The 26,095-nt window shown below is 46.4% G+C and overlaps 3 protein-coding genes across 3 annotated transcripts; 1 reads left to right on the top strand and 2 right to left on the bottom strand.

The window, feature by feature from the left end:
• Positions 1 to 766: 766 nt before the first annotated feature.
• LOC135809385 (neuralized-like protein 4) lies at positions 767 to 6,325 on the bottom strand. The gene is made up of 4 exons (XM_065322726.1): positions 5,859 to 6,325; positions 4,355 to 4,480; positions 3,271 to 3,475; positions 767 to 1,836 (listed from the first exon to the last, which is right to left on the bottom strand). The coding sequence occupies exons 1-4, from the start codon at positions 6,036 to 6,038 to the stop codon at positions 1,397 to 1,399; spliced, it is 951 nt and encodes a 316-aa protein (XP_065178798.1). The 5' UTR covers positions 6,039 to 6,325; the 3' UTR covers positions 767 to 1,396.
• A 928-nt stretch (positions 6,326 to 7,253) lies between these two features.
• Positions 7,254 to 22,037, top strand: LOC135809383 (importin subunit beta-1-like). The gene is made up of 15 exons (XM_065322724.1): positions 7,254 to 7,559; positions 7,783 to 7,841; positions 8,836 to 9,018; positions 11,361 to 11,570; positions 12,434 to 12,601; positions 13,218 to 13,391; positions 14,255 to 14,369; positions 15,081 to 15,317; positions 15,972 to 16,147; positions 16,314 to 16,628; positions 17,078 to 17,386; positions 18,228 to 18,371; positions 19,081 to 19,182; positions 20,107 to 20,217; positions 20,889 to 22,037. The coding sequence occupies exons 1-15, from the start codon at positions 7,520 to 7,522 to the stop codon at positions 21,159 to 21,161; spliced, it is 2,616 nt and encodes an 871-aa protein (XP_065178796.1). The 5' UTR covers positions 7,254 to 7,519; the 3' UTR covers positions 21,162 to 22,037.
• Positions 22,038 to 23,134: 1,097 nt separating this feature from the next.
• LOC135809382 (solute carrier family 53 member 1-like) lies at positions 23,135 to 26,066 on the bottom strand. Its single transcript, XM_065322723.1, has 2 exons — positions 24,722 to 26,066; positions 23,135 to 24,028 (listed from the first exon to the last, which is right to left on the bottom strand). The coding sequence occupies exons 1-2, from the start codon at positions 25,520 to 25,522 to the stop codon at positions 23,426 to 23,428; spliced, it is 1,404 nt and encodes a 467-aa protein (XP_065178795.1). The 5' UTR covers positions 25,523 to 26,066; the 3' UTR covers positions 23,135 to 23,425.
• Between the last annotated feature and the right edge of the window lie 29 nt (positions 26,067 to 26,095).

The following is a 26,095-nucleotide window of genomic DNA, read 5'->3' as shown; positions in this document are numbered from 1 at the left end:
CTTTGCGGCCAATGGCCAGTGGTAAGACTATGGCCAGTTCCTGCAGTTCGACTCATATTGGAAGTAATTTGTTTACATGTGCATGTGCATACAGGACGGTTTATGCAGGGATGTACATACAGGATAGTTTATGCAGGGATTCCGACATGACGTCAGGCAGATCAAACAACATGACCACATCTACTCTATACATAGAAGCCCAGAGACTGAGACTGAGAGGAGGTCCACATCTCACACCATCTACAATTGCCCTTGCTCATGGTGAGCCACAATACATGTGTGCCTAAGTGCAGCATTTCTTGACTGCACGATCCCAGGTTTTGTTGTACGCAGATATACCATTCGAACTACAACAAATTAGTACCCCAGTACATACCGGTAATAGCATCTGGTCGCGCCCTGCATTGACCATTACCACAATGTTACCAGAAAAGTTGTTCACCCCAAAAGTGAGTACAGTGGTGCAAAACTGCAAATACACATGGGGAGAGGCAGTACTAAGTGCTGTGCATGCTTATTCACAAGCACCTGGACGTACAGTTTTCGGCAGGTTCTCCTGGGGGGGGGGGGGGCTTCTCGATATGCCATTCTGAGCACTTTGCCAATGTATAGCCAACCTCTCCACAACATAGCGAACTCCCTCCCAGGTGAAGCTTACTTACTGCAAACGTGTACGTGGTCAAAACGTGGCAAACGCTCAAAACTGCTACTGCAGAATAGCACCAGATCGCCAGCACAAGACACGTGGGTCAACACAACTCTCTCATACTGTATAGAAATAGATTTGTTTCATAACAGAACATGGCTGATTGCAGTAAAAATCACTATCAGAGAATAGGACAAGGCAAGACAACGTGCAGAGACGTGGGTAGAAACACAAAGTGGATCCGTTCTTGTCATCGTTCGACCATGGTAAGAAGTAGACAAATTCCAGCGGTATCGTGGAATGGAGCTTGTCAGCTAAATACAAGTGAATGAACACAAGACACACAGTGGGTTGGGGGGGAGGGGGGGGGGGGGGGGCGGCGCTGGTACAGCAAACAACAATCTGGACTGGAACTAGGTTAGGAGGTTGAAAATAACAATGATGAGCTATTGGCGTTCATATCTATGTGTGTTATGTGCAAGACGATTTTATGAAGAGTTTCCAAGGACTACATACAACTCGGCGACCTTTGCTAGGTAAACAATTATAGAGTATAGTAGAGTATAGTAGGAATAAGCAACAAACACAAGGGGCATGTCAAGGTTCAGGGGAAATATTAAAAAAAGGACGAACACGGCGGCCGCATTGCTCCACATCAAGTGTTCGGCAGTTCAATGAGCAAGCAGATCTTATACTCGGTGGGTTTTCCATGACAATTCAGTGCTAATTGCAGTGTTGCAAGCACACCAATCAGCCGGTTGTCTCGGCATCTGCGCTATCGCTCCCAGCATCTCCTTCGCTCTCGTTCGCTGCAGCACTCTCGGCACAGGTCTGCTCAAGCACTCTCTTGTATTGTTCCAGAAGCTGCTTCACATCCTGGGCCTGTACAGTCACATACTTGCCCTCGGCTGCCAAGATCTGGGTGCCGAATAAGGATGCTAAGTGATGCCGGTGTAGTTCCGCCAGTGCCAGGTCGTTCTCACGAAGCTCGCGCTGTATGTGCGCCTGCTGGTGGACGTAGAACTTCCAGCTGTTCTCGACCGCGGGTGCAGAGGCAGACTCGATGGCGTGCGTTGTCGCAGCCGCTCGCAGCGCTCGTGCGGCAACGAGCGGCGATGGCATAGAGGGGAGGGCGCCAGCGGACTTGCGAGAAGACATGTCCACCTCTGTCATGGGCGTATCCACCAGGACTGCAGACACGGTCAACACAGGCCCCATTCAATTATAATCGAATTACTATTACTACTCAACACCAAGAGGCAAATCGGCAGACAAGCTACAGTTGCAGCCGAGAGCAGTGTTCAGTATGTGCGGCCATACACTATGAGCGAACAACAGTGGACTTTTTACATCAAAGGCATGGGCGTTATCGGCTACCATTATTAGATAAGGGTGAGGCTTCTTGCAGCTTCATCTAATAGGAAGCTGTTGGAACTGACAAGCTTGTTTCCATCACGGTGCAAAACACCTAGCACCGTACAGAGTCATGGGACTGAGTTTGTCTGCTCAAACGCCTTCCCATTATTGGGACATCTAAACACCTCTCTATCGTGACTGGGGTAGAGGGGACGGTTTCAAATAGGATACAGGTTGCAAACCGGAACGGACTCAATATTCACTTTCTCTCTTGGTATTTCGATAAGAAAACATATGTCAGTGAGACTACGATGTGTTATACTCCGAGCCAAAATTTCATGGCTCTGCGATGACCAGAAGCGCCATATCAAGCAGGTGAGTTTTTGACGTGTTGCTTCGCACTGCAGCTTGAGTTTTACGACTTTCGAAAAATCAACTTCTTGTCGCAGGTAAACAGTGGCTCGCCTCTCGCCAATAAAGCACCGCATACCAATCAAAACTAATGGAAGCACACACAAGGCTTATTGTTACTCTGTACTGGCCGTCGTGGAGCGATAGCAATTACCTAATTTCAGACCCAGAGTGAATTTGACGTGCACTCTAAAACGTGTCCGGTTTGGAGCCACCTCTGATTTGAACCTTTTTGAAGCGAAAAATTGGGCAACTTGGAGGCAATGGGTCAACACAAAGGAGTGGCTCAGTTCGATTGACTCTGGCCCCAGAGCAAACTTCAACATGCCAGTTTCCTTCCACGAACATATTTCGAGTGAAAAATCAACGCTGATGATCGGTTTGGGTCTATACAAATTTGGCTGTCAAAGCGTCCCGGTATCGAGCCGTCCCCTCTACAAGGGCTGAGCAGACAGTCCTGCTCTGCGAATCATCTCAAATCGTAGTAGTATCATTTCCCCAGGAGTCTTGACTGCCAACAAGCACACCCATGTCTACCCCAACTGCCACTCTCTTATCATACATACTATAAATTTGTAGTATTCAAAAGCTTCGGATACCCCCAAAAAAGATCGAATCCTTTATCTAGGACTGCTAATTGAAGAGATCCCAACCAGCAGTAATCAGAACTAAACCACCATCCACAAACACACATACGGCCAACATGTCTTATCCAGCACAGTCTAATACAGCACCATGAGCTGAACAATAAGTTTCCCTTGCAGAGCTATGAGCTTTTGAAGTACAAAACGATGCCAACAATCGCACGTACGGGATGATGCACCAGCAGCTGTACTTACACCGTGCACATCACTCACCTGAAGATACAGAGTCGTCTATGCTGATTTGCTTCACCTGGCCATAGATGTCAGCAACGACGTAGACATCACGATCAGTGGGTATTTCTAGAGACTTCACAGCATGGTCGCCCTTCAAAAGGAAGTGCAACTCGCCTTCGCTGCTCACATAGAGACCTACGGTGTCGCCGCGTGTCAAGCTCTCCAAAGAAGGTCCCTCATATGTCTAATAAGAATAATAAGAATAATAATAATAGCAATAAACACAGTTCGCATGTAGCCCAAATGAAACATATGGGGTTAACGCATCTGTCTGCAGGAATAAGCTAGCCTATGCCTAGACACGCGAGAATTAATAACAGCGGCAGCAGCAACAGCATGAGACAGATGGGTAGCAGCTAGGGGTGAAACGAGTATCTATTTTGACCAATCGATCACTTGTTCATAATATTCGATCGAGTATCCGATTATTTCGAGTATTTTATCAAAATTCAAAAGCACTAGATTTGCGAGTTCTCGACCAATTCGGAAGAAATTATCTGTGAACATAGAACAAAAGTCGCCAATGTCTTGTACAGAGTGTAAAGTAACGATTTTTCATCAGTACTTTTATATCTCAGAACGTTACTTGCCGTGGTGATCGCATCGTCCAAGTCTTAAAATACTGACTCAAACCATGCATAACGCATGCATACCAGTGGACCAGCGGTACAACAAAAGTTTTTGAAAAATACAATGCCAATACTAAAAAAAAAAAAAAAAAAACGATCAAGTGCAAAATTTCGAATACTCGCTCATTTGAAATTTTCGAACGAATACTCGAATATTCGAACTAATCGTTTCACCCCTAGTAGCAGCACAACATCGCATAATGGCGACGGATTCGCAGCTGCTAGAGTTGATAATTGCCATAGAATTACAAATCTATCAAACATCAAGAACAGCCTGCCTTGGCTGCACACACTGTAGAGTTCAAGATCCATATGACTCAAGTAACCACTGACCAAGCAATAGCTACACATGCAACCGGTTGCAGTATACCGGTACTGACAGTATCCACTGGTAGAACTGAATACAAACAGCAATGATATGGCAATGCACTCACCAGTTCTTTATGATCATGATGTAGCTTGTCCCCCGACAGTACCCAAAAATCATCGCGGTTGTAGAGTTCTAAGATACCCTTCGGAATGGTCTGGTCTATAGGGCATCTCGTAGTAACTCCAAATTTCTACAACAGGATGGTAGGAAAGACAAATAAACTAAAATGATGTGCGTGTGTACAAGGGCGGTACTGACTATTGACATCTTATGGCAGACATCAAAGGTTCCCAGGCAGGGTAATACGTACTACAGTGCATTTCAAAACTATAGACGCGTAGGGTTTTTGAAATATTTCAAATTTGGCTGGAACTTTTTGAGAATAGTTTTCGGAATATTGCTCGGGATCACTCCACAATTACTCTCTCATATAGTTTCTAAAGGATTGGATAACAGATGCCCAATTTGGAAAAATTTATGCACAAAGTGATCACAGATTTTATGTGGTATAGATGCTGGCATAACGGTTTTTGCCTAGGTACGCGTCTATAGTTTTGAAATGGACTGTAACACTATTGCACAAAGCAGCACTACAGTACATGCCAATACAACACGGCACTAGTCTCTGGTACAACATGCAGTGCACGGTAGCCTTGTGCCCGGAGGCCATTGTTCATGAAAACCGCAGTGCTACACCGAGGCCAATTCTGATTTTTCTTGGGCCAGTGCTGCAGTAATTTTCGGACAAAGTACCTACATGTACATGTATGTGCGAAGACAGCCTCTACATGTATAAGCTCAAAGTACATATTCTGGAAAATCGTAACATTTGCAACTCCTCCTAAAACATGTCTTTCGGTTCTAATAATATGTATATGGCTTGAAGACTCATAGCATAACCCCCCCAGAGTGTGCAACGCCTGATCCAGTTCTGCATAGGGTCTTGGTGAGCGTAGTGTACACTCCACACCAGCGCAAGGCCGGTCTCGAGGCAGGGCATCGTTATTTTAGATCCGAGAGTTTCCGCTACTCCCCGGGTTCCTCTCAGATGTGTACGGTATTATGACGCAAAGATCCGATTACGCTCGACCAAGACCCTATGCAGAGCTGGATCAGGCGTTGCACACCCGGGGGTATGTACTCTTGCTTATATGTTCGTTAAATTGTAACAAACGTACATAGCCAACATGATAAGGAACTTTGGGGGTATATGTCATGTGACCATCGTTAGAAGAAGATCAATTGACTGTTCAAGCAGAAAACTTAGTTGGCAAACAGTTTCCAACTGCAAAGATTGTTGGAATTCTCATCCATGGATGTTGAGGTGTACAGAAAGCCAAAAAAATCGGCTTTAATCCTGCGTTAAATTTCGTCTGAACCTTTTGGACGAAAAGGAGGAAATTATATTACGGAAAAGTATTTTCTGCTTGCACCGAATTGATTGAGTATATGAAGTATATTTTAACGTTTTTCAAAGCAAAACTTTCACAGAATCTTTGCAGATCGTGTGCATACTGTACTATGGTTATTTAGCTTGTCTCACTTTTACTGCGCAATTCTTTACTTACCAGTGAGCCAGCCCATCCCATCTCCATGGTGTCAATACGAACTTGAAAAATCTCATTTGTTTCTATGGGCTCGGAGCTGTACACAATGCCACCATTGTAGCTTGCAGTCCGTCGAGCTATTGTGCCTTCATTTGATAGCTCGATCCTATCACCGCTCCAATCCTGGTTGAAGGCGGCCATTACGCTGGTGAGACGATGGCCTCAGCTTTCCACCATTTCAAGGAAAACAATGTTCACTCCTGTCGACAACTGGGAATCTTTCCACGCCCACTACATGTAGCTCGAAATCAGTCATCTACCATTCTGATTTATCACTGGTCAAGTATCTTTATTTTTGAACAGAACACCTTCAGAAACCATACAATACACCGACAAACACTTTGGGGGGGAGCAGCGATATATGGACTAGACTGCCACAACAAAATTGAAATCATTGTATGAAAGACTTGTGCATGTGGTTCACTTTCATTTTTGTCTTTTTGACTCAATTTTTGAGAACTACTTACTTTTGACTTCACAATCACGCGTGCACGCGCCTTCGGCGCTGCGCGTGGTGACGTAGCCGTTTAGCTTTTCGCAAAAAGAATGATTCGCGCTACTCGTGATCGTAGCGCTAGCTATAGGGACCTTTCGCATTTGCTACGAAACGAATGCGAAACGAAAGTTTGATTCGGCTCGTAATCGTTTCGTTGAAAACAGATTTCAGGTTTCGCAAGTCGTCATGCAAATGTGCATGGCAACTACGAATACGGCCGCGGGCGCCGGTAGCTTGGCGTACGGGTTTTTACACGCACACGTGCATGGATCATGGAATCAAGGGAAAAATGTGTACATTGCAAAACATGTGTACCTACCCAAATAAATGTGTACCTGACGGATTCGGAGCGTGCCACGAATGAAGAGGCTTCCATTCGTGAAAACGAGTTCTCCGCAGGGACTCTGACGAATCCTCGAACCCAGGTGACGAATCAGCATTCGTTTCGTATCCGTACGCGGGGTGCGAAAGGTCCCTTATATCTGCGATCGCGCGACGACTCGCGAAGTCGCGATCCCGGATCGATATCGCGATCCCCGCTATCAAGAGTCCATGCACTCTTGCCGCTATATATGACAGTATGCGCTAGTGTGAATTACAGTGCTTGCAACTGAAATCCGACCCCGGGCGGGGGGCGTGGCGCGCCGCCCAGGGGTCGGATTTCAGTTGCCAGCACTGTAGGAGTAGTTTCTCATGCGCACAAGGGCCGGAAATGGCGCTGTCCGATATCCATTTTTTCGCTGCTGCGAAAAAGTCACACGAAAATGTTCAGCAAAGTACGAATTTTTTCGTTCCTGTTGTTTTTCCAGTTCAGCTCATACACAGCTCAGTGCAGTGCAGTGGTAGCTGAGTGTGGCTCTCGTACACATAAATCATAATGCTTGATCCGATCACTGCGTCGGTGATTGTTTTTCAGCTGTAGCTGAGGCTTTTGCCACTAAACAGGTCGTAGATTTTCTCTGTTCGTACTTTTCTCCAGAGCTGGAGACGGTTTCACGTTTGCTCACAGATTATGTAGTGCGTGTGTATCCGTGGACCGAGTTTTCCCAGTTGGTTCGATACGTGAGATGGATTATTCGTGTTGAGTAAAGGCAGTTTATTTTTCAACAGTTTTGATACATGAAAAATGGATTTGGGGCAGATCCTTGAAGCCACTGTCACTGGAGGTGAGTTGAAAATGCTAGTCCTTGCTGTTTAGGCGAGTTTTCAGTACATTGTATATTAAATACTGGAATCCACTCACTATAGTCTGACTATCGTAGTACTCTCAAGAAAAATCCTCAACTGTCAAGTTTATGTGATCTGCACAGTCCGATCCTGTGCGGTGGTAGCAGCAATGACATTATGTAATAGTCTTACGGCGGACTGGTGATCTTGATTTCACTGCAGATAAAGCAGGCATTGACCATGCGGAAAAGTACCTCAATGATGCCATTCAGCAAAATCTGGTAAGATCTTTTTGACACTACGTTTTATGTGGGAATAAGGGCATGGGACTTAACCCTTTGTGACCCCACTGAAAGTACGACAATTTACTCACCTTCAAATAACATGCACTTTCGCTTGTATCTCTGCCAAACATTCACCAATTTTTACAAACTTGCCACCGCTGGAAAGTATTTCCAAGACGAAGCGACTAATACCGCACTAAAGCCAGCTACCTGCACGGCCTCTGCTCTGTGTGGCCTAGAATGCCGCTCAAAACAGCAGCCGTGCGCGAACAGCTCCAGCAAAGTTCAAACAGCCGTCATTCCATTCCCCTTCATCACATCGACTTCAAACAAACTACAGCGGAAAGCTCGTTTCAAGCACAACATTTTGGTGTGCAGCATGGTTGAGTATGACGTAGCACTCCGGGGAAAACCCCTGCCAAGTGCGGTGTGAAAATTTGAATTTTTCGATCGGAGTGAATTTTTCAGTTTTCCTCCGACCTCGAGTCTCACCACGGCGGCATCATACCTCATAGAGACTTCGGATAACTTCGACGTGATAGCCAAGGTTCCTCTCGAACCGTAGATGCTTTCTTTATGAAAATCGGTGAAGGAAAACCAGAGATATACTTTTTTTATTGCCACTATAAACCAATTGATCGATATCGATCGATGGGGTCACGAAGGGTTAATTATCAATTGTGTTGTTATTCATCCTTCTAGTGCAGTGCTTTCTGAGCATTATTATGGTAGTACCCTCACACCAGTTTGACCAGATGATAACATGTGAGATGATTTGGTGGAAAACTGACAGTGAATACTAAGCCCATCAACACTCTGACACATTGCGCAACACTCGACAGTGCTAGCTAACAGCAGAAAGAACATTGCGGCGCATTTTTGTTGAGACACTTTTTAGTTTTTAGTTTGTAGTTCAGCTGCCGTCAGTGATCTAAGATATTCTCTGTGATGTGTCTGCTGTATTGGTTTTGCTCTGGTATTTGCCTGGCAGGCTGCTCTAGTCGTGGCTCTCAGTGATGTATTGGCGGAGGTCACTAGGTTACCAGCCATTCGCATGGCTGCTGGTCTGCGCCTAAAGAACTTGCTGACATCGAAGGATGCTGAGGTCAAGGTACAGCACCAGCAGAACTGGGCGAACTTTTCTGATGATGTCCGCACACACGTCAAGCAAAAGGTCAGTATGTGCCGGTATAGGTGTGTGTTCGGTGTGTGCGTTTGTTTGTTTATTTAGCTTAAATTTACTTCACCATAGGCACAGGTAATATCTGCCTTCCCACTGGGCGTATTGGCACAGTTCTCGCAGAAAGATGAAGTGTGTGTGTGTGTGCACTTCAAGGTACCAGTGCATCTAGTGTCTGCTTCTATCAAAGCAGCGTGCTGTCTATACTGGTTACCCCAGCAAGTGTAGGGTGTGCATAGGTAACTGTCTTGGCCGTTTTATGCCGATGTACTCCGTGTGGTGTAGACCAGGTGTGCATTGGTGGTCGACCCAGTTGTGTGGATTAGACAGTTATCTGGCGCTAGTCTTGATCTGTCTCATTCAGATCTTGTTCGCTATCGTTGCTATAAGAGAAAATCTGTGGGTGCACATCCAGTGCATTTGCAGATTTGCGTGCTTCTCTTGCGACGGGCGTATACATGGTACATGGTACATGGTGTGTGTGTGTGTGTGTGTGTGTGTGTGTGTGTGTGTGTGTGTGTGTGTGTGTGTGTGTAACAGTTATCTGGCGCTTGTCTTGATCTGTTTCAATCAGAATCAGATCCGGTGTGTGTGTATGTATGTATGTTACTGCAGGGTTCTAGCCAAAGGGGGGTAGGGGGGGGGGGGGGAGGGGCGCAGCGCCCCCCTACTCTGTTTGCTCGCCCCCTTGTGAAAAATTGGCGCCCCCCTACTCATTTTCCGATTTTCGTGTTTTTCATGCATAGATGGTTCATAAAGGCACATTTGTCCGGGGTGAAGTCAGGGATTCGCCCCATATACGTTGCATTTGGCGTGGCAAGACAATATTGGACAGTGGAAAAATGGGATATAGGGTAACTGTTTCCCATGCCCACCCCCCTACTATTTTGACCTGGCTAGAACCCTGTTACTGTATGGGTGCATGTATGTGTTTGTATTTGTTTGTATGTATGCATGTGTGTTTGTATGTGTGTGAGGGAGGGAGGGGTGGGGGTGGTGGTCAGGCATCTCATGTGAATATACTTTTTTTGAAATGGCAAAAATGGGGTGTTGTGAATAGTACAATCAAACCTCTCGGATGTTGAGCCAATAGTATTCATGTAAAAGAAAAAAGGACCAATAAGTTACGAATTATGACTAACAGTCCACCTAGGTACCGAGATAATGTACAGTCAGATAGTGCGACAACAAGGCACGGAACTGACAGGGTACTGAGACATTCGACGACCTGACACTAGCTCCAACACATCTACGAGTTGGCCTCCCTCCCCGTCATTGAAACTTTTCACACCTGAGCCTTCCAAGTTGGAAGGTTATCGGTTTGCGCTTCGTAGATGTGTTGGAGCCAAGTGTCAGGTCGTTGAATGTCTGAGTACCCCTGTCAATTTTGTGCCTTGTCGCACTATCTGACTTGGTGGAATGTTGGGGCATGTGCGATTGGTAGGATCCGGATCCAGATCAACTGGATCCGCACCCTTTCGATAGGTCGGGTCCATTGGATTTGGATCCGGTCAACCCACCTCGGGGAGCAGGGTTTACCGGATCCAACGGATCCTTTTTTGCCAAAAATCTGTACGTGGTACATGTACAAATATTGGGAATAAAAGCGATGATGCGGAAATCGTTGCTTTCTCTCATGGAAACCCTAAAAATCACTCAAATTCCATATTCAAGCAAGGGCAGCGTCTTATTGAACCTTCAGGTTTTTACCGTACCGTTTCCATGGCCGTAGCCAATGAGCGACTTTCACGTGGTGTTCTTGATTGAGCGATAAAGTCCTAGGCCAAATCGATGGACAATAAAGCTCGTTCGCGTGACCTCTTCCAGCCAATCGCAGCTGTGCCAGGTTCGTACGGTGGCTACTGGCTGCACCAAGCCCTCGTACGCACGGCGTCGGGCTTGATTCAGCCTTAAAGTCATGCTACACCTCCATGATTGTATACTTGGTGGATCCGAAGGATCCACTCAATCGATCTGGATCCGGGCCCAACCAATCGAACATGCCCTTAGTCACAACTCGTAACTTATTGATCCTTTCTCTTTTACATGAAAACCTCTTTAGGACGAACAATTCAGTGTTCTTCTAACGAGGTGCCACTGTAAATGTTCTCTAGAATTTGACCAGCCTCCTATTGCGGATGTGGGGCAAGGAGTGGATTTTGATTGTTGAACTGATGGACCTCCACTTAAGTTGTTCCTAATCCCTGTTACTTTTTACCATCGCCGTTGCCAGGCCACACTATCATAGCATACACAATAATTAATTCTCTGGATCACATGTCGATATCAGTCTGGATGCTTGTCTCCTGGCCTTCTATCTATGCTATCGGACACAGGTGCTGCTGTCACTCGGCACGGAAACAATCTCACCGTCAAGTGCCGCGCAATGTGTGGCGTTCATCGCCTGCATCGAAATCCCCATTGGTGCGTGGCCGGACCTGCTTCCTCTGTTGCTGCAAGGTGTCACCAATGCTAGCAGCACCGAAGGCCTCAAGGAAGCATCTCTAGAAGCCATTGGATACATGTGCGAGGAGATTGATGCATCGGTAAGATTGCTCAGGTCCATCCAGGCTGGACACTCAGCAGGATTGAGGAACAGTACACACATGGCTGAAAGCATTTTGGAACACGAGAGATTGTTTTTTTTTAATGTAAGACAGCGCGCTCTGTGTACCTGTACTACACATATGTACAATCACGGACTATCGTACTTGCGCGATTGAAGTCCTGTCTTGAATAGTGCTGCATCCGCGCCTTCATCCCTGAGCGCGGTGGCATTACTCAGTCTAACTGAGTCTCACCATCTTTTATAAATAACATCCCTGTCTCGAAGAGCTAATGGAAAAATAAAGCACTCTGCTGATTAGTGCCCCGGGCTTGTAGTCAAGCGTATGTGCACGTTTGGTGTTGTTTTCCTCATGTTTTCTGTCTATGACATTGCGCTTGTGGCTAAGCTTCATGATCAAAATTGTAGTGCCTCACGGTTTCTGTGGAGTCGTGCTTCTCTTCTTTTTCAGCCGCACGTACACTCCCAGATACTGATAGTTTAGACTCTGTTCGTCTTTGCTTTCTTTGTTTTTTATGGTGGGTGCCACATTTGCACCACCTTTGGGAAAATAGTGCCCTCTCTTGAAAAATACCCAGTATGTGATGGACGTTGAAAGAACAGTGCCTAATGGTGCGCGAGTTGTAATAATGAAAGGTTGGAATCTTGAAAAACATGAACATGCCAAGCCTGAAGTGGAGAGCCACATTCTTGGGTGCCCAGTGTTACTGCACTCACATCTGCCAGGTGTGGAAGGGTCCCAAGCAAGTGTCAGCAGGCACATGTCTAGCTTGGATGTTTGAAGATCGCCTTCCACTCTGTGGTTCCTACAGTATTGCTTTGGTCTGGTTGTCCTTGTGCTAGGTGCTCCAAGCTGCTTCTAACGATATTCTTACAGCAATCGTGCAGGGTATGCGCAAAGAAGAGCAAAGTGTGCGCGTCCGCCTGGCTGCGACCAAGGCACTCCTTAATTCAATGGAGTTCACCAAGAAGAACTTTGAGAGCGATCAAGAGCGGCATTTTATTATGCAGGTACAGTGTAGTACATTGGCAATTGTGCAATAAACACGAGAGTATGTTTCCTAATACTATGTGTGGGGAGGGGGGGGGGGGGGGGAGTGCTTCAGTATGGCCCTCTCAGTCTAACTTTTGGACTATTTGGTCGTGGAGTTCCTTTTCTTTTAACAAAATTATTCGGCGCATATTTATTTTCGGCTATTTTCGGCCTGATCATATTTGGCCGAAAATGTGTTGCAGCCGAAATTTTGTTTTGCAAGGTTCAGTGTGACAGTGTATACAGGCTGCAGCAGTACAGGCCGAAAATTTGTTTTAGCCCTGGAAGGCCGAACTTGAATGGGCCGAAAATTTGTCGACTTTCAATATGCAATTCGAAAAGCATACGTGTGTGAACCTACATGGGTTTGTACTTCGGAGTATGTACTTCTAACGTACTCTGAAACCCGTATTTGTTACAAACTCCCAAACTTTGGAAGAACTCTAACAGAACTGACGCTGCTGAAAATCGCAAGGAACTATGTGAGAGTCTATGATATTGAAATGTACTATAGTGACAATGCTCTTCTTGATGAATTTTTGTTTTTGCTCCTGGCCCCGGCCGTGCGTTGGCTTTTCATCGTGTGATTTGCAGGTCTTGTGTGAGAATACACAGTGCACCGATGTACGAGTGCGCGTCGCGGCTTTGCAGAACCTGAACCAGGTCATGTGCTTGCACTACAAGTTCATGGAGACCTACATGGGCCAGGCGTTATTTGCCATTACTGTTCAGGCCATGCAGTCGGATGATGATGATGTGGCACTGCAGGTATGTGAACTCCTTGTGCGCACGGTAGACTTTTCTCTGTGCACTGTTCTTTGACTCTGATGGATGTCGACTTGTTCATGATGTCAGAATGACGGAATGGTAATTCTCAGCACTGACTACTGTTTTGAAATAGTCTCTTCCTTGCCACCTCAAGCTGCAATACTTGGTAGAGTCAGGACTGTTGTCTTTTCAGGAAATTGTGCTGTGGAGCTGCCATGCTTGGTGAAATCCGACCCAAAGTGCGTGTTTGGCACCCGGATTTGCATGGCCCTTGGCGCCCGGGAAGTGGTACAAATGCTGCTGGAAGTACACAGGTACAGTTGCGCTCACTGAAATCCGACCCAAAGTGCAAAGCTGGCGCTCTGGACCAGTTCCGATTACATCATTGTATTAGTACATGATTGTGTACATCCAGCCGCATTCGTGCCACTTCCAGGGCGTCAAAGGCCGTGCCAGTTGAGGGCGCCAGCTTTGTACTTTGGGTCGGATTTCAGTGAGCCCGACAGTACCAATATAGTGATGCAATGGGAACTGGGCGAGGGCACCAGCTTGGCACTCTGAGTCAAGTCTCACCTAGTATTAGCACAACCATAGAATGAAGTTTCTTTGACAAGTTGAATTACCAGTAAGTCTTTCTTCCCACAACCATGTACATGCGCTGGTGTGTCTGGTGTGCATTTCATTCTCTCAAATTTGGCCATGAATGCTTGACTATCTGGGCGCGCTCAGTCCAACAGTCATAAAGTTGTACGTACCTTATGGAGTGTCCTTGTGCCTCCCGAAGAACTATGAATGTAGTGTATGTAGTGTCTTGATAGGAGCCTTTTGGTAAGATGACTTTCTTTTTTCCAATTTGTTTGCAGGGCATTGAATTCTGGTCGACGGTAGCAGAGGAGGAGATTGACTTAGACATCAGTGCCGCAGAGGCGGCTGAAGACGGACTTGTACCGGAGGTCGTAAGCAAACACTATGCCAAAGGTATGTGTATTGCTGGTGCGTGTGTGTGTGTGTACATGGTGTGTGTACATGATTGCATGTGGTTCTGGTTGTGCCTTATGGCCTGCGCCTGGCTGGGTCAATTGTGTGACAATTGTCTGACATACAGTGACTGTACTATTGCTAACACTGTATGTAAAGGTATGAGTGTGTAGAATTGGTCACAAGAAGAGTATGTAACTCCCCAGAGTGTGTAGCTTACGTAAACCTCTGTCACGGTTCGTTCTCAGAGTTATGTCAGTTGTCATGATGTAATCCGCTTGAATGTACCCAGAACTGCATTGCACCAGGTCGACCTCTTGTCTCGTATGCATACAGTCATAGAGCTGCTTACATCATAAAAAATCAGTGTGCAGAATAGGTCGCATCAGGAGTGCCATGTTTTCCTAGCATGTTACCATACATCCTGGGCTTCCCTAGACATGAGCTTGTGCATATCGATGCAAACTTACAGACCACCCCTGCTCCCTCAGGGTCTGACCTATTTGGGGTCGATATATAACTGGACGCAGGTCAGAAGCTGCCCAGGAAATACCCTGAGCACAAGAGTAATCAAGACTGTACAGCTCCTGATTTCCCCCCCCCCCCATGGCTAGAACCCTTTTGAAGTATCAGTTATGCCGCACTGAATATGCCTGTGTGGTAGCATAGCTTTTAACTTGGTGTGTGCGTGTTTGTGCATGGTATGTACAGGTGCTTTGCAGTTTCTCGTTCCCATCCTCATGCTTGTACTCACTCACCAGGATGAATTTGATGATGAGGATGCGTGGAAGCCAAACAAAGCTGCCAGTGTCTGCCTCATGCTTATGGCAACATGTTGCGAGGACGACATAGTCAACCGTGTACTGCCGTTTGTAACGTCTAATGTTACGAATGAGGACTGGAAGTTCAGAGAGGCTGCTCTTATGGCTTTCAGCTCTATCCTGGAAGGTACGTTTTGCCCTGCTGCTGCTGTTGCTGCTGCCCACAGTTACCAATGAGCTTTGATAGCTTGTATTTAGTCTGTGGTTGTACTCCATGAGCTTCTAGCTGAGGAGCTGACAAAGTGCCTTGGACTTTCAGCCCCATTCAGCTCAATGAATGGTTTTAGGTGTGCTGCATTTTTTCAGCATGTGTGTTGAATTCGTATGGATGGCAGTCATGGGTCAGTCAAGTGTCAAGTTCGGCAGGAAGCGTGTGTTCCTCGTTGGAACAACCAACTTCATTTTTAGACTTGATTGTTGAAATTTTTGCAAGGCAGACTTCAGGTGGATGTTCTGGGGTGCTATTGCTTTGCAGAAAGTGAGCTGATGAACTGCAGGCATTATTCGCTGCAGGTAATATAATAGTGGTGAATATCGTGTGCGCACCTTTTCTTGAGAGTGCTCTGCCCGTGTTACCAGTTCTTTACCACACACCGGTGACCTCTGCTAATCTCGGATGAGTTTGCATTGTCTCGTCTGGAATACATGTAGCATGTAGCATGACTCTTTTCAAAAGAGGTGAGGTGAGGTTTTCCAGATGAACCAAGTGGCTGTAACTTCTCCAAAACTAGTTTTCTTGCCATGTTTCCAACTCCTTATCGTCCTTTCCCTTGTGTTATAGGTCCGAAACTTGAGACGTTGGAACCGGTGATCGTTGAGGCCATCCCAGTATTCCTTTGTAGAATGGATGATCCATCAAGTGTGGTGAAGGACACTCTGGCGTACTGTTTCGGCCGCATCTGTGAGCTGCACCCGGAGGCCATCATTGATAAGCTGTACACCGGCGACTTTTTCAAGGTACGTATCAACTGCAGTCTTTTCTCTCCTGTGGCTTGCGCTACTGCTAGAAGAGACTGGACCTGATGCTTGAGTGCATCTTTACGTTTGTGCCATGCCTCGCTTTGCGTGCTTGTCTGCTTGTATACATACTTGCATTTTGTATGATTGTGTTGGCGTTTGACAGGGCGTAATCGCTGGTATTGATGCTGAACCCACCGTTGCTGGAAATTACTGCCTGGCTATTTCTTCGCTTGCGGAAACGGCGTATGAGAGGGCGGAAACGGAGGAGGGTGAGATCCCGCCAACATATTGCCTGTCACCGATATTTGAGGTTCTGGTCACAAAGTTATTGGCAGCCACCGTCAGGGAGGATGCATCAAGCAGCCACTTGCGGTCTTCGGCGTACGAGGCTGTAATGGAGTTAGTCAAGAACAGCCCAGCAGACTGCTACCCGGTTGTCCAGTCCACCATGATGGTGATCATGCAGCGCGTTCAGCAGGTAAGCTGTTCTCTCCAGACGTGTGTGTGTGCGTGTGTGCATGTGTGGCATACATGTGTGCTTGTGAACAGTGTGTACGTGCACATAGGGGTGTGTGTCTTTTCCATCATCTGTGACATTAAAATGAACGATCAAATCTCGATTTTGAATGGCACTGCTGGATGGTCCAAGGCTGGTTCTTTGGAGGTGGAATTTTCCTTTGAACACTTGGATCTGTATTGCGTACCAGACATACTGACACACAATAGGCACACTGTACTCGTACACAACTGAAAATAATACTTGGAGGCATGTGCTAGCCTTAATCAAATGCGGTCGAAAGTGAGCTCAGAAACGAAACGTATATATTTGTGGTCATCAATGTACTTGTTTTTTTTAGGATAGCAATCAACAGGACCAACTGAATCGACAATTCATAGCGGCTTTTTTTGCTTTCTCTTTCCATGCAGCTGCTTTTAATGGCGCCAGATGTCTCACAAGAAAATCGCTCCCAGTTCAATGACATACAGTCATTGCTGTGTGCGGCGTTGCAAGCACTGCTGCGCCGAATGAGCGAGGAGGATGCAGCCACCCTCGGTCCAGAAGTCTTCCGCTCGCTGATCTCAATGCTCCGTGCTTCTCTGACCGGTGCAGTACAAGAAGATGTATTAATGGCCGTTGGATCTCTGGTTGAACTACTCGGTGAACAGTTTATCAGCTTCATGCCTGAACTAAAGCAGTACCTGATTGTGGCCCTGAATGCACGGAACGAGCATGACGTAAGGAGAGAAATTATGTGTAGCTTTCTTTCATTGCGCCTGCTCTCTTGTCTGTTATTAAATTTTGTCCCTGTACATTTTCTGTGCATGCCATAGACATATACAGTAGGGCTGAAACGATCGTGGATTTTCACGGATCGATTACTCTTTAGCTTAACGATCCAGTAATCGATTATGATCGTTAGCAAATAGAGTCATAATTCTGTGCAAACATTACTCTGTTTCCACAAACTATGCCTTCATAATACCAACCAATCTGCATTAGTGAAAGGGTAGCTCCGAAACATGGCAGTTTTGAAGTCAATTTAACCTCAGAACATGAACCATACCCGTGGCAACTGCATACTCCCTGCGGAAACTGATTCAAACTTCACAAAACGAGTGCTTACAGCACTTTCTGAACACGAATTTAAAAAACGCAAAATAATCGTAATCGGTAATCTAAACGATTGCTCGATGGTTAGAGTTATCAAACGAGTACTCGAATATTCGGTATAATCGTTTCAGCCCTATAATATACAGGCTGAGTAGGGATGATACTTGTCTCCATGTGATAATACTGGAGTGTTGCACGATGACTCCCTGATCCTTGTCAAATAATTATAGTGTAGTACATGTACCACATTGCATTTCCTGACCATTGCATTGGGCTTTAGGGGTCTCCCTAAAGCCCTATGCTACCATACCTGAACTCCGTATGGGCTCAATGCTGATGTAGTAAACACCCCTGCGCGTCAGCTTTTTTTTAACCAGCAATGATACGACCATACTCATGATCTGAACGGCTGTCGTACGGAATTGAGTTGATTTGCTTCTGCCCAACTTGATGTGTCTGCTGCAGGTTTGCTTTGCCGCCGTTGGCATAGTCAGCGACCTGTGCCGGTCTGTGGGAAAGGCTGCATTAGTGGATTGCGCGTCTGAGATTGTGTCTGCACTGTACGCTGTACTGCAGGACGACACTATCCAAAAGTCAATTAAGCCCCAGGTAAGAAGAAGTAGGGTCTGGAGAGATGTTTAGCCAATCTGTTCCGTATACATGTACCTGTTGGCTATTTCACACGCCCATGTGACTTCTGAAGACCCTTTCAGCATATCTACTGTATTTAATCGAAATGGCAGGTGCACAATACGATCAAAAAAATGCACTTCTTTTTTTGAAGTATACAAATTTTTTAAATGATAATGCACTTGGGCTATTCCGGATGTTAGCAGCCATCGTGAGTTCCTTTGAAAACAGAGACAAACGTTTACTTTAACCCTTATCTGGCCGACAAAGTGGACAATTTCTCGGTGCCAGCGACACCCCCCCCCCCCCTCGCTCTGAATTTGCAGCTGTAGTATTGGTGCTATTTTTGCCAGTGTCTTCTGTTGCTGTTTCTTTAGCCCTATAATTCTACCTCTGGGTATAAATATCTTATTGTAGTCCTTATCCCATCGTGATGATGATTTCTGATGGACGTCGCAAGAAGACGTTTAAATCGATGAGATATTGTTTTTCTAGTGCTACGTTATGACTGCATGCGCACTTTTTCTAGCGTTGTGGGATATAGAGTACCCCTGTACGTATTATACCAAGCCAACCAGTCATTCAACCTTGGCTATAAAGTACAGACGTTTACTGCCCTTGGAGATACCTTGTCCTGAAGCTTCTCTGTATGTTTATTCTCGTAATTGAAATCTTTGCTTTTGTGCAGGTACTGAGTGTACTGGGAGATGTGGCGTTGTGTCTTGGCACGCTGTTTAATCCTTACTACCACTCTCTGCTGCTCATCTTGCAGGCCGTTGGTTCAGCTCCAGTAAGTATAGCTGTACTGAGTATTCCCGAAGCTATACCAGACGTAATAGGGGATAGCTGGCGTAGCCATAGTCCACAGTCTTTTGTTTTTATTGTGTATCTGTGCGTGTGTGTGTGTGTGTATGCGTGCGCATTCATTCTTGCTTGCATTTATGTGTGGACCGGCATGTCTACACTTATAATCTTCAGGTGCATAGTTTACCTACAGCTGCAGGTTTCTATCGGTTTGAGGAAATCTCATGATGGCCTAGGAAAATAACACCCATAGCGAGGGCCTTGAGCTGGCAGCTCTCTCTCTCTCTCTCTCTCTCTCTCTCTCTCTCTCTCTCTCTCTCTCTCTCTCTCGTGTGCGCTCTCTCGCTCTCTCGTGCGCTCTCTCTCTCTCTCTCTCTTGTGCGCGCTCTCTCGTGCGCTCTCTCTGTGTGTGTGTGTGTGTGTGTGTCTCTGTGTGTGTGTGTGTGTGTGTGTCTCTGTGTGTGTGTGTGTGTGTGTGTGTCTCTCTCTCTGTCTGTCTGTCTGTCTCTTTGTCTCTCTCTCTTTGTCTCTCTCTCTCTCTCTGGCTCTCGCTCTTGCTCTCGCTCTCGCTCTTGCTCTCTCTCTCTCTCTCTCTCTCTCTCTCTCTCTCTCTCTCTCTCTCTCACACACACACACACACACACACTCTCTCTCTCTCTCTCTCTCTCGCTCTCTCCCTCCCTCTCTCGCTCTCTCCTCTGTCTGTCTGTCTGTCTGTCTGTCTCTCAACAGAGGCAATGAAGTGTATTATGCCCATACATGTACATACATCAGAAGTGGGTTGAAGTCAGTGGTGGCAACACCTTTTTGAAGCACATCGCCAACTGTAAATAACACTGTGGTTTCTGTGTGTATCCTCATCTGACTGTTAATTGCTTCTCCCTGTTCATGTACTTTGCGTCTTGTTCAGGTGGATCCTGATGATCACGAGTATATCATTGAATTGCGGGAAAGTGTACTCGAAGCCTACATTGGTGTTGTGCAGTCCCTGACGAGTGCAGCTGAGAATGGTGACAATGTGGTAAGTAGCAACAGCATGTCCCGGACCGTGAGGCATTGTGTCATCCTCATAGGCTTTCAAGCTTGCTTCTCAGAAGGGGATTGATAAAGCATGGTGAAGACTCTGTTCCAGCTGTCCCTGTACATGTACAGTAGTGGTGTGAGAAAATTGTGGGAGTTGTCAAAAAGACAAAAATACATGACATTTTTCGACTTTGCCTCTGTGGAAGAGGTTCACCTGACAGCATACCGCATATTCTCTATTATAAGCGCAGTTTTCCATGATTACTAGTATTTTGCTGTAGTAGGAAGTACCGTCTGGCTGCGTCATGATCCCAGTGCTTTGCTTGCTCGCTAGGTTTGTGTGGTATTGTGCTTCTCATGTATGTTGTAAGTTCCAGCAGCTGTCCCCAAAGCTTGCACGAGTACTGTAGCCGGTGACATCCCACGTCACTGCCTGGCTGGGGACACTCCCGTATTGGTATTGCTCTGCATGTCCTATTGGACAGAGTGGAATGCGAAATAGGATTAAGAGTAGCAAGGAGAAAATATCCGAGGTGAAGGTTGTAAATTGGCGCTGAAGTCTATTTTCCTGATGTTAGTGCAGCATTGGGATAACTGCTTGTACTTACACATATCTGGTGCTTCGAGACGTGTGCAATTGCTGTTTTTGTGTTCGCTTTGCATTTTCAGGCCGCACAAGTATCAGTCCTTGAGCCGCATCTAGGAACGATGCTGACGTATGTGGAGCAAGGGGCTTCCGACCCATACCGCACTGATTCTCACATTGCTGTGGCGTGCGGGCTACTCGGAGACCTGATGAAATGCTTTGGTCAGCAGCTGCTTCCATTCATTGACAAGAAGCCCGTCCATTCCCTGCTGCAAGAGGGCCGTTCTTCAAAGGTGGCAAAGACCCGCGCATTGGCACTATGGACCAGCAAGGAGATACGCAAGCTGAAAGTGTGAATATGCAATATGCCACCATGCGTGCGTATGCTAAACGACCGTCATCAATCATCGCCCAGTTTTCTTTCTTGGTAGATTATACACGCATCCACACCTGTGTACCATGTCCATGGGTCATCGGAGTAATGCCGCCAATAGTCTCCTGCACAACACAGGTGTAATCGGAGGGATTTGCTTGACATCGGCAACATCCCCGGCAGCGTGACACCAAACATATGCGGCCTTCTTTGCAATAATGTGCGTCTGTGATCGACTTGCAAGTGTGAGAGTGAGTGAAAGTGTGCTTGCCAACGAGAGACAGTGTGCGCCCGCGTGTGGAAGTGCGAGCTCCAGCGCGGGATGAGCGAGCCTGTGAGCGAGCGTGGGTGGGAGCGAGTGAGTGTGCGTCTGGTGCTGATTTGGTGTCATGTACGAGTGGCAGCAGTCAACTGTCTACTCTTGAGCTTGGCAAGTGGCGTGTTATTTGTTTGCTGATGCAGGGGGTGGGGGAGGGGGGATAGTCTCCTGCTCAGCAGCCGCCGCTTCCGCCACATCATCCCAATGTGGGCTCTGTCTTTGCTCTAACCTTGGGTACTGTGCTGTATCAGCTACCCCCAACCAGTTGACAATCTTTTTCTTTTTAATCCTCGTAACAGCTATTTTTTGTATGTTTTTGCCCAGTTTCTGGTCGAGGGCGTACAGTTTCTGTATTACTTGTAGTATTTTATCTCCTTGACAGTAGATTGTCTTTCTCTCCGACATCATTTCCTGTCTCCTAGCTCCTTGCTTGGTCATACAAAGTGTGCTGGCACGTACAGCGCAGTGGCTTGTTCCGCTGCTGTCTCCCTAGCTGTTTTCAATATAATTATGATGAGCAGGTCAACTGCCTTTCTCAAATGCTCAAGTCTCTTGCTTGAATATGTCATGACACGAGTGGGCCGTTGATGACTTGGTCCTTAGCTCTTTTCCTCCATGTCATATACTGCTTCCCGGAGAACTGCTGCATACATATAGGTAGCTTGTACTTGGTACGCTGAGGTCAAACCCATTGTTCTTAGAACATCATCCCAGTCCGCAGGCATACTCCCTCTTTCTCTCTCTCTCTCAAAAGTAGAGGGACCGAGTGCAGGGCCCAGGGTACATGTACTTGTATCTCACATCCGTTATTTCTGCAGACTCCTGTCGAGCCAGAGATAGTAACATCGTAGTTCTACATGTACTTCAGTGTGTCTTCACCTCCTCTCCGCATCCAGTCACACTGTGCATGCCTAAGTCATGCACAGTAAGTACGTACTTACTGTGCATGACTTAGGCATGCACAGTGCTCCTGGATGCTACGAGGAGGCTCGTAGAACTCCAATTGGAGTTCGCCGAGGCTCCTCCAATTTATATGTATAGCCCAAAGTGAATGTAGTCGTGTGATATGTACTCATGAATAGCTGTGGCAGGTGACCTTCACTTCAGTGTGGTGTCCATATCATGATATACAATGTGTGCACTTGCATGCAACCCATTGCCTGTGTCCTTTTTTACCAAGAGTACATAAAAGTTTTATGTACTCTTGTTTTTACTGCATGAATGTAGTGCTATACAACTACAATGTAGAAATTCCCATACTATTACCAAGAGTACACATGATACACTGTGAAAAACCCGTACGTATATGCATGTCCAGATAGGTCTGAGTAGGTACTGCACCCTCTTGCGATTATTAATTTTAGGTACCATTGCCTTTGGAATATCCGCACTATAATCAATAATAATATTATGCATTCTTGGCAGATGGCTACAAAGACAAAGAAAGAGTAGCAAGACACTCAACAACTACCGGTATTACCAAGAGTACGGTTTATGTACTCTTGGTATTACCAAGAGTAAATGCGCACCCGAAGCCTATGTACTCTTGGTATTATCGCAAGCAACCGCAGTGAACGGTGTACATTGTTGCGTAGGGGTGAAGCAAGGCACTTCTGAAAACTGACCTCAATGCTAAAAAAATTATGAATGTGAGCTACATGTCTCCATCAACGTGTTCAATAAATTACATGTACAGCTTCTTTAGCATGACAAAGACAAGAAAATAGCGGCAGATATAAAATAGCTGGGAGGTGTTTATTCTAGTTGCAGCTGCATCGGACTTTTTTTTATAAGGCAAAACTACTGAACGATCTGTTGACATATTTTATGACGTAAAGAGAGAAGGGAAACACCAAACGGTGCAGTCATGGAGTAAAACTCGGAAAGTACTTTGAAATACGAAAAGGAAATAATAAGTTACCACACTGTCACATTTCATGTGGTAATGTCGGCGTGTTCCCAGCACTGAACTGTCTGGATTTCGTCGGCGCATCTTCTGGCATACTCTTTGTCTGCTCGTACTCCAGGCGAAAGAAGTTCCAGAGGAAGCGTCGCACGACCTCCATGGTCAATAGGATGGAGAAGAACACATCTCCCGGGACCATGCCAAAGATCACTGGGCACAGCTTTACAAGGAAGCTGAAGCGCAGCACTAAGTCTAACAAGATCATGCCATAGTATACCCAGTGGGGCGAGAATAGCAAGTGAGTTCTTAGAAATGGGTGCTTACTTCGCACGGGACTGCATGGGAACGAGTTGCACTTGAAGAAGCCCCAATCCATGCGCACATCCCACACATAGACATAGACAGCACGGAACACCGTCGTGTAAAGCCAAATGTGGAACTCCGGACCTGTCTGCCATGCATGCGGGCGATTGAGCTGCGCAGTGGCCAGCATGCCCGCAGCAACGATCGTAGGAAAGGTGGAGAAATACTTGCCAGCATTGAGCAGATGGGGAATCTCTTTCGTATCATAGTAACAGCGTAAGCATTGCGCAAATCGCCACCAGGCAGGGAGTGCAGCCAAGATCTACAGAGAGGAGAAAAACGAGTACATGTACACCAGCTTAGTGTTCGTAAGCACATCATCATCATCATCATCGACCTTGAAGGGCACTTTCAAAACCAAACAAGTCACCTTCAAAAATTACCAATTTTACACTACTAGAACCTTCTCGATCTCATCACCTACATTGGTACTCAGGCTACACCTAAGACACTACTAGCTCACAGTCACTACAACAGCACATGAGCAACAGCCAATGCAGACCATTGTGGCCACGCAAAGCAGAGGCCGTGCAGGTAGCTGGCTTGAGTGTGGCATTAGTTGCCTCATCTTCGTCGAAGGTTCGAGAATTTGAATATTCGGGGGCGGACGAAGCCCGTGCGCTGCATCTCGACTTGGAAGCATACACTTTGTACTGTGTTGCAGACAACGACTAGACTATGCGTGGTAGACCATGGTAGACTCTACTCTGACTCGAGTCTGAGTGCTTGTGTTGTGCGTTTACTACATGTACACTTAGCATTCGCAATAGTTCTTGATAATTGTCAAGAATGAATTTTCTTGTGAAATAGTAGAATAATCGTTCGTTCGCTTGAGTTGTATTCGCTAGATTATTCGTTCATAAAATTCATGGTTCGTTACTAGCAGCAGCAACAGCGGCATCCCCCCCCCCTCACTCTCTGTCTCTCTCGCTCGCTCGTTCTTTCTCTCTCTTACCAATTGTGAATTCCAGGTAGCTATTCTGCAAACCGGCATCTCCTTCAAGTCAGCTACACTATATGAACCAAGGCCGACCAGGAAACACATACTGAACTCAAAATCGACAAACACGGACGCCAAACTGTTGAGCTGATCAGCCACCCAGAAGTCGGCAAAGCTGACTTCGTGTATCGGCGACACAAGTATGCGATAGAGAACATTGATCATCCACATGCGCGACTCGAAGAAGTAGGATTTGAAAGGCCACACAAAGTATGTGAATAAAGCCACCCACAGCATCACTGGCACATAGCTGACGGCTGTGGTACGGTTCAGAGCGCACAGCAGCAACGTCACACTGCAGCCGAAAGACCACAGGAAGCCGGTGTGCATTGACACACCCGAGACAGAGTTCCACACTGTCCAATCGTTGTCCAGCTCAAACATCTTGATGTATGAAATGTTGCCGGCCCGCCAGCCGCGGATATTAAGCAGAAACAGGTAAATAAGTAGTACAACATTGAACGAGCCGCGAAGCATACGGAACTCAGCACTGAGCAGTTCACTCCAGCGACTGGCTGCAAAGGCCAGCAAAAGGGCACATACGGCAAACACAATGACAGACAGGCGATGTCGTTGTGAGTTCACAGTGGCGTTGACTTTGCTTGCCACTGTCGGCGAGTCCGCAATCCGACCATCCATAACGAAGCCAGAGCAGGACCCTTGGCGAACACTAGTTAGTTCACTTAGATCATGCGGTCGGTCCTGGCGCACATCTGATATAAGGAGTGGTACATCCCCATGCTTTCCATCGGCCATTGATCATGTATCCATCATCAACAAGATGGTCAGAAGCTACACGTGATGAAGGTAGTCTTGAAAGACGTCAGGAAGTCAGGAAGTCAGGACTTTGAATTAGGCCAATATTGTTTCAAAACGCTTCGCCAGGAACAGAGGCAGCTTGTGTTATTACACCATGGTATGATCCGACAAGTTTACCAGCTGATCCATCAGGGATACACACGAGTCCACGCAGCGCAGTGTTCAACAGCTGCCAAGAAGTGCATACAGATTTCCAACGAGTACGGAAAGGTACAATCACGCATTGGATGAAAAATATTTATAGGTTTTTAGGTTGCCAATACTGCTACACGTACACCATGTACACAGTCAACTGCAACAAAGCCAGGTTACAGCAAATTGGATCCAAGCAAGGATTCTATTTTCTCCTCTACTCGAATACAAAGATGCCAGACAGTTTGTCGTCAACTGACTCACTGACCGTCCCCTAAAAGACATGTAGACGTATTTTGGTCCATGGCCAGTACGAAAGCTCCTTCGAAGATCTACCTGTGCACTGGCATGAATAGACTGCACTGTGGATATGTCCCA

Source organism: Sycon ciliatum, chromosome 2 (genome assembly GCF_964019385.1).
Source record: "Sycon ciliatum chromosome 2, ocSycCili1.1, whole genome shotgun sequence".
NCBI lineage: Eukaryota > Metazoa > Porifera > Calcarea > Leucosolenida > Sycettidae > Sycon > Sycon ciliatum.
This window is presented reverse-complemented; position numbering and strand designations above follow the sequence as displayed.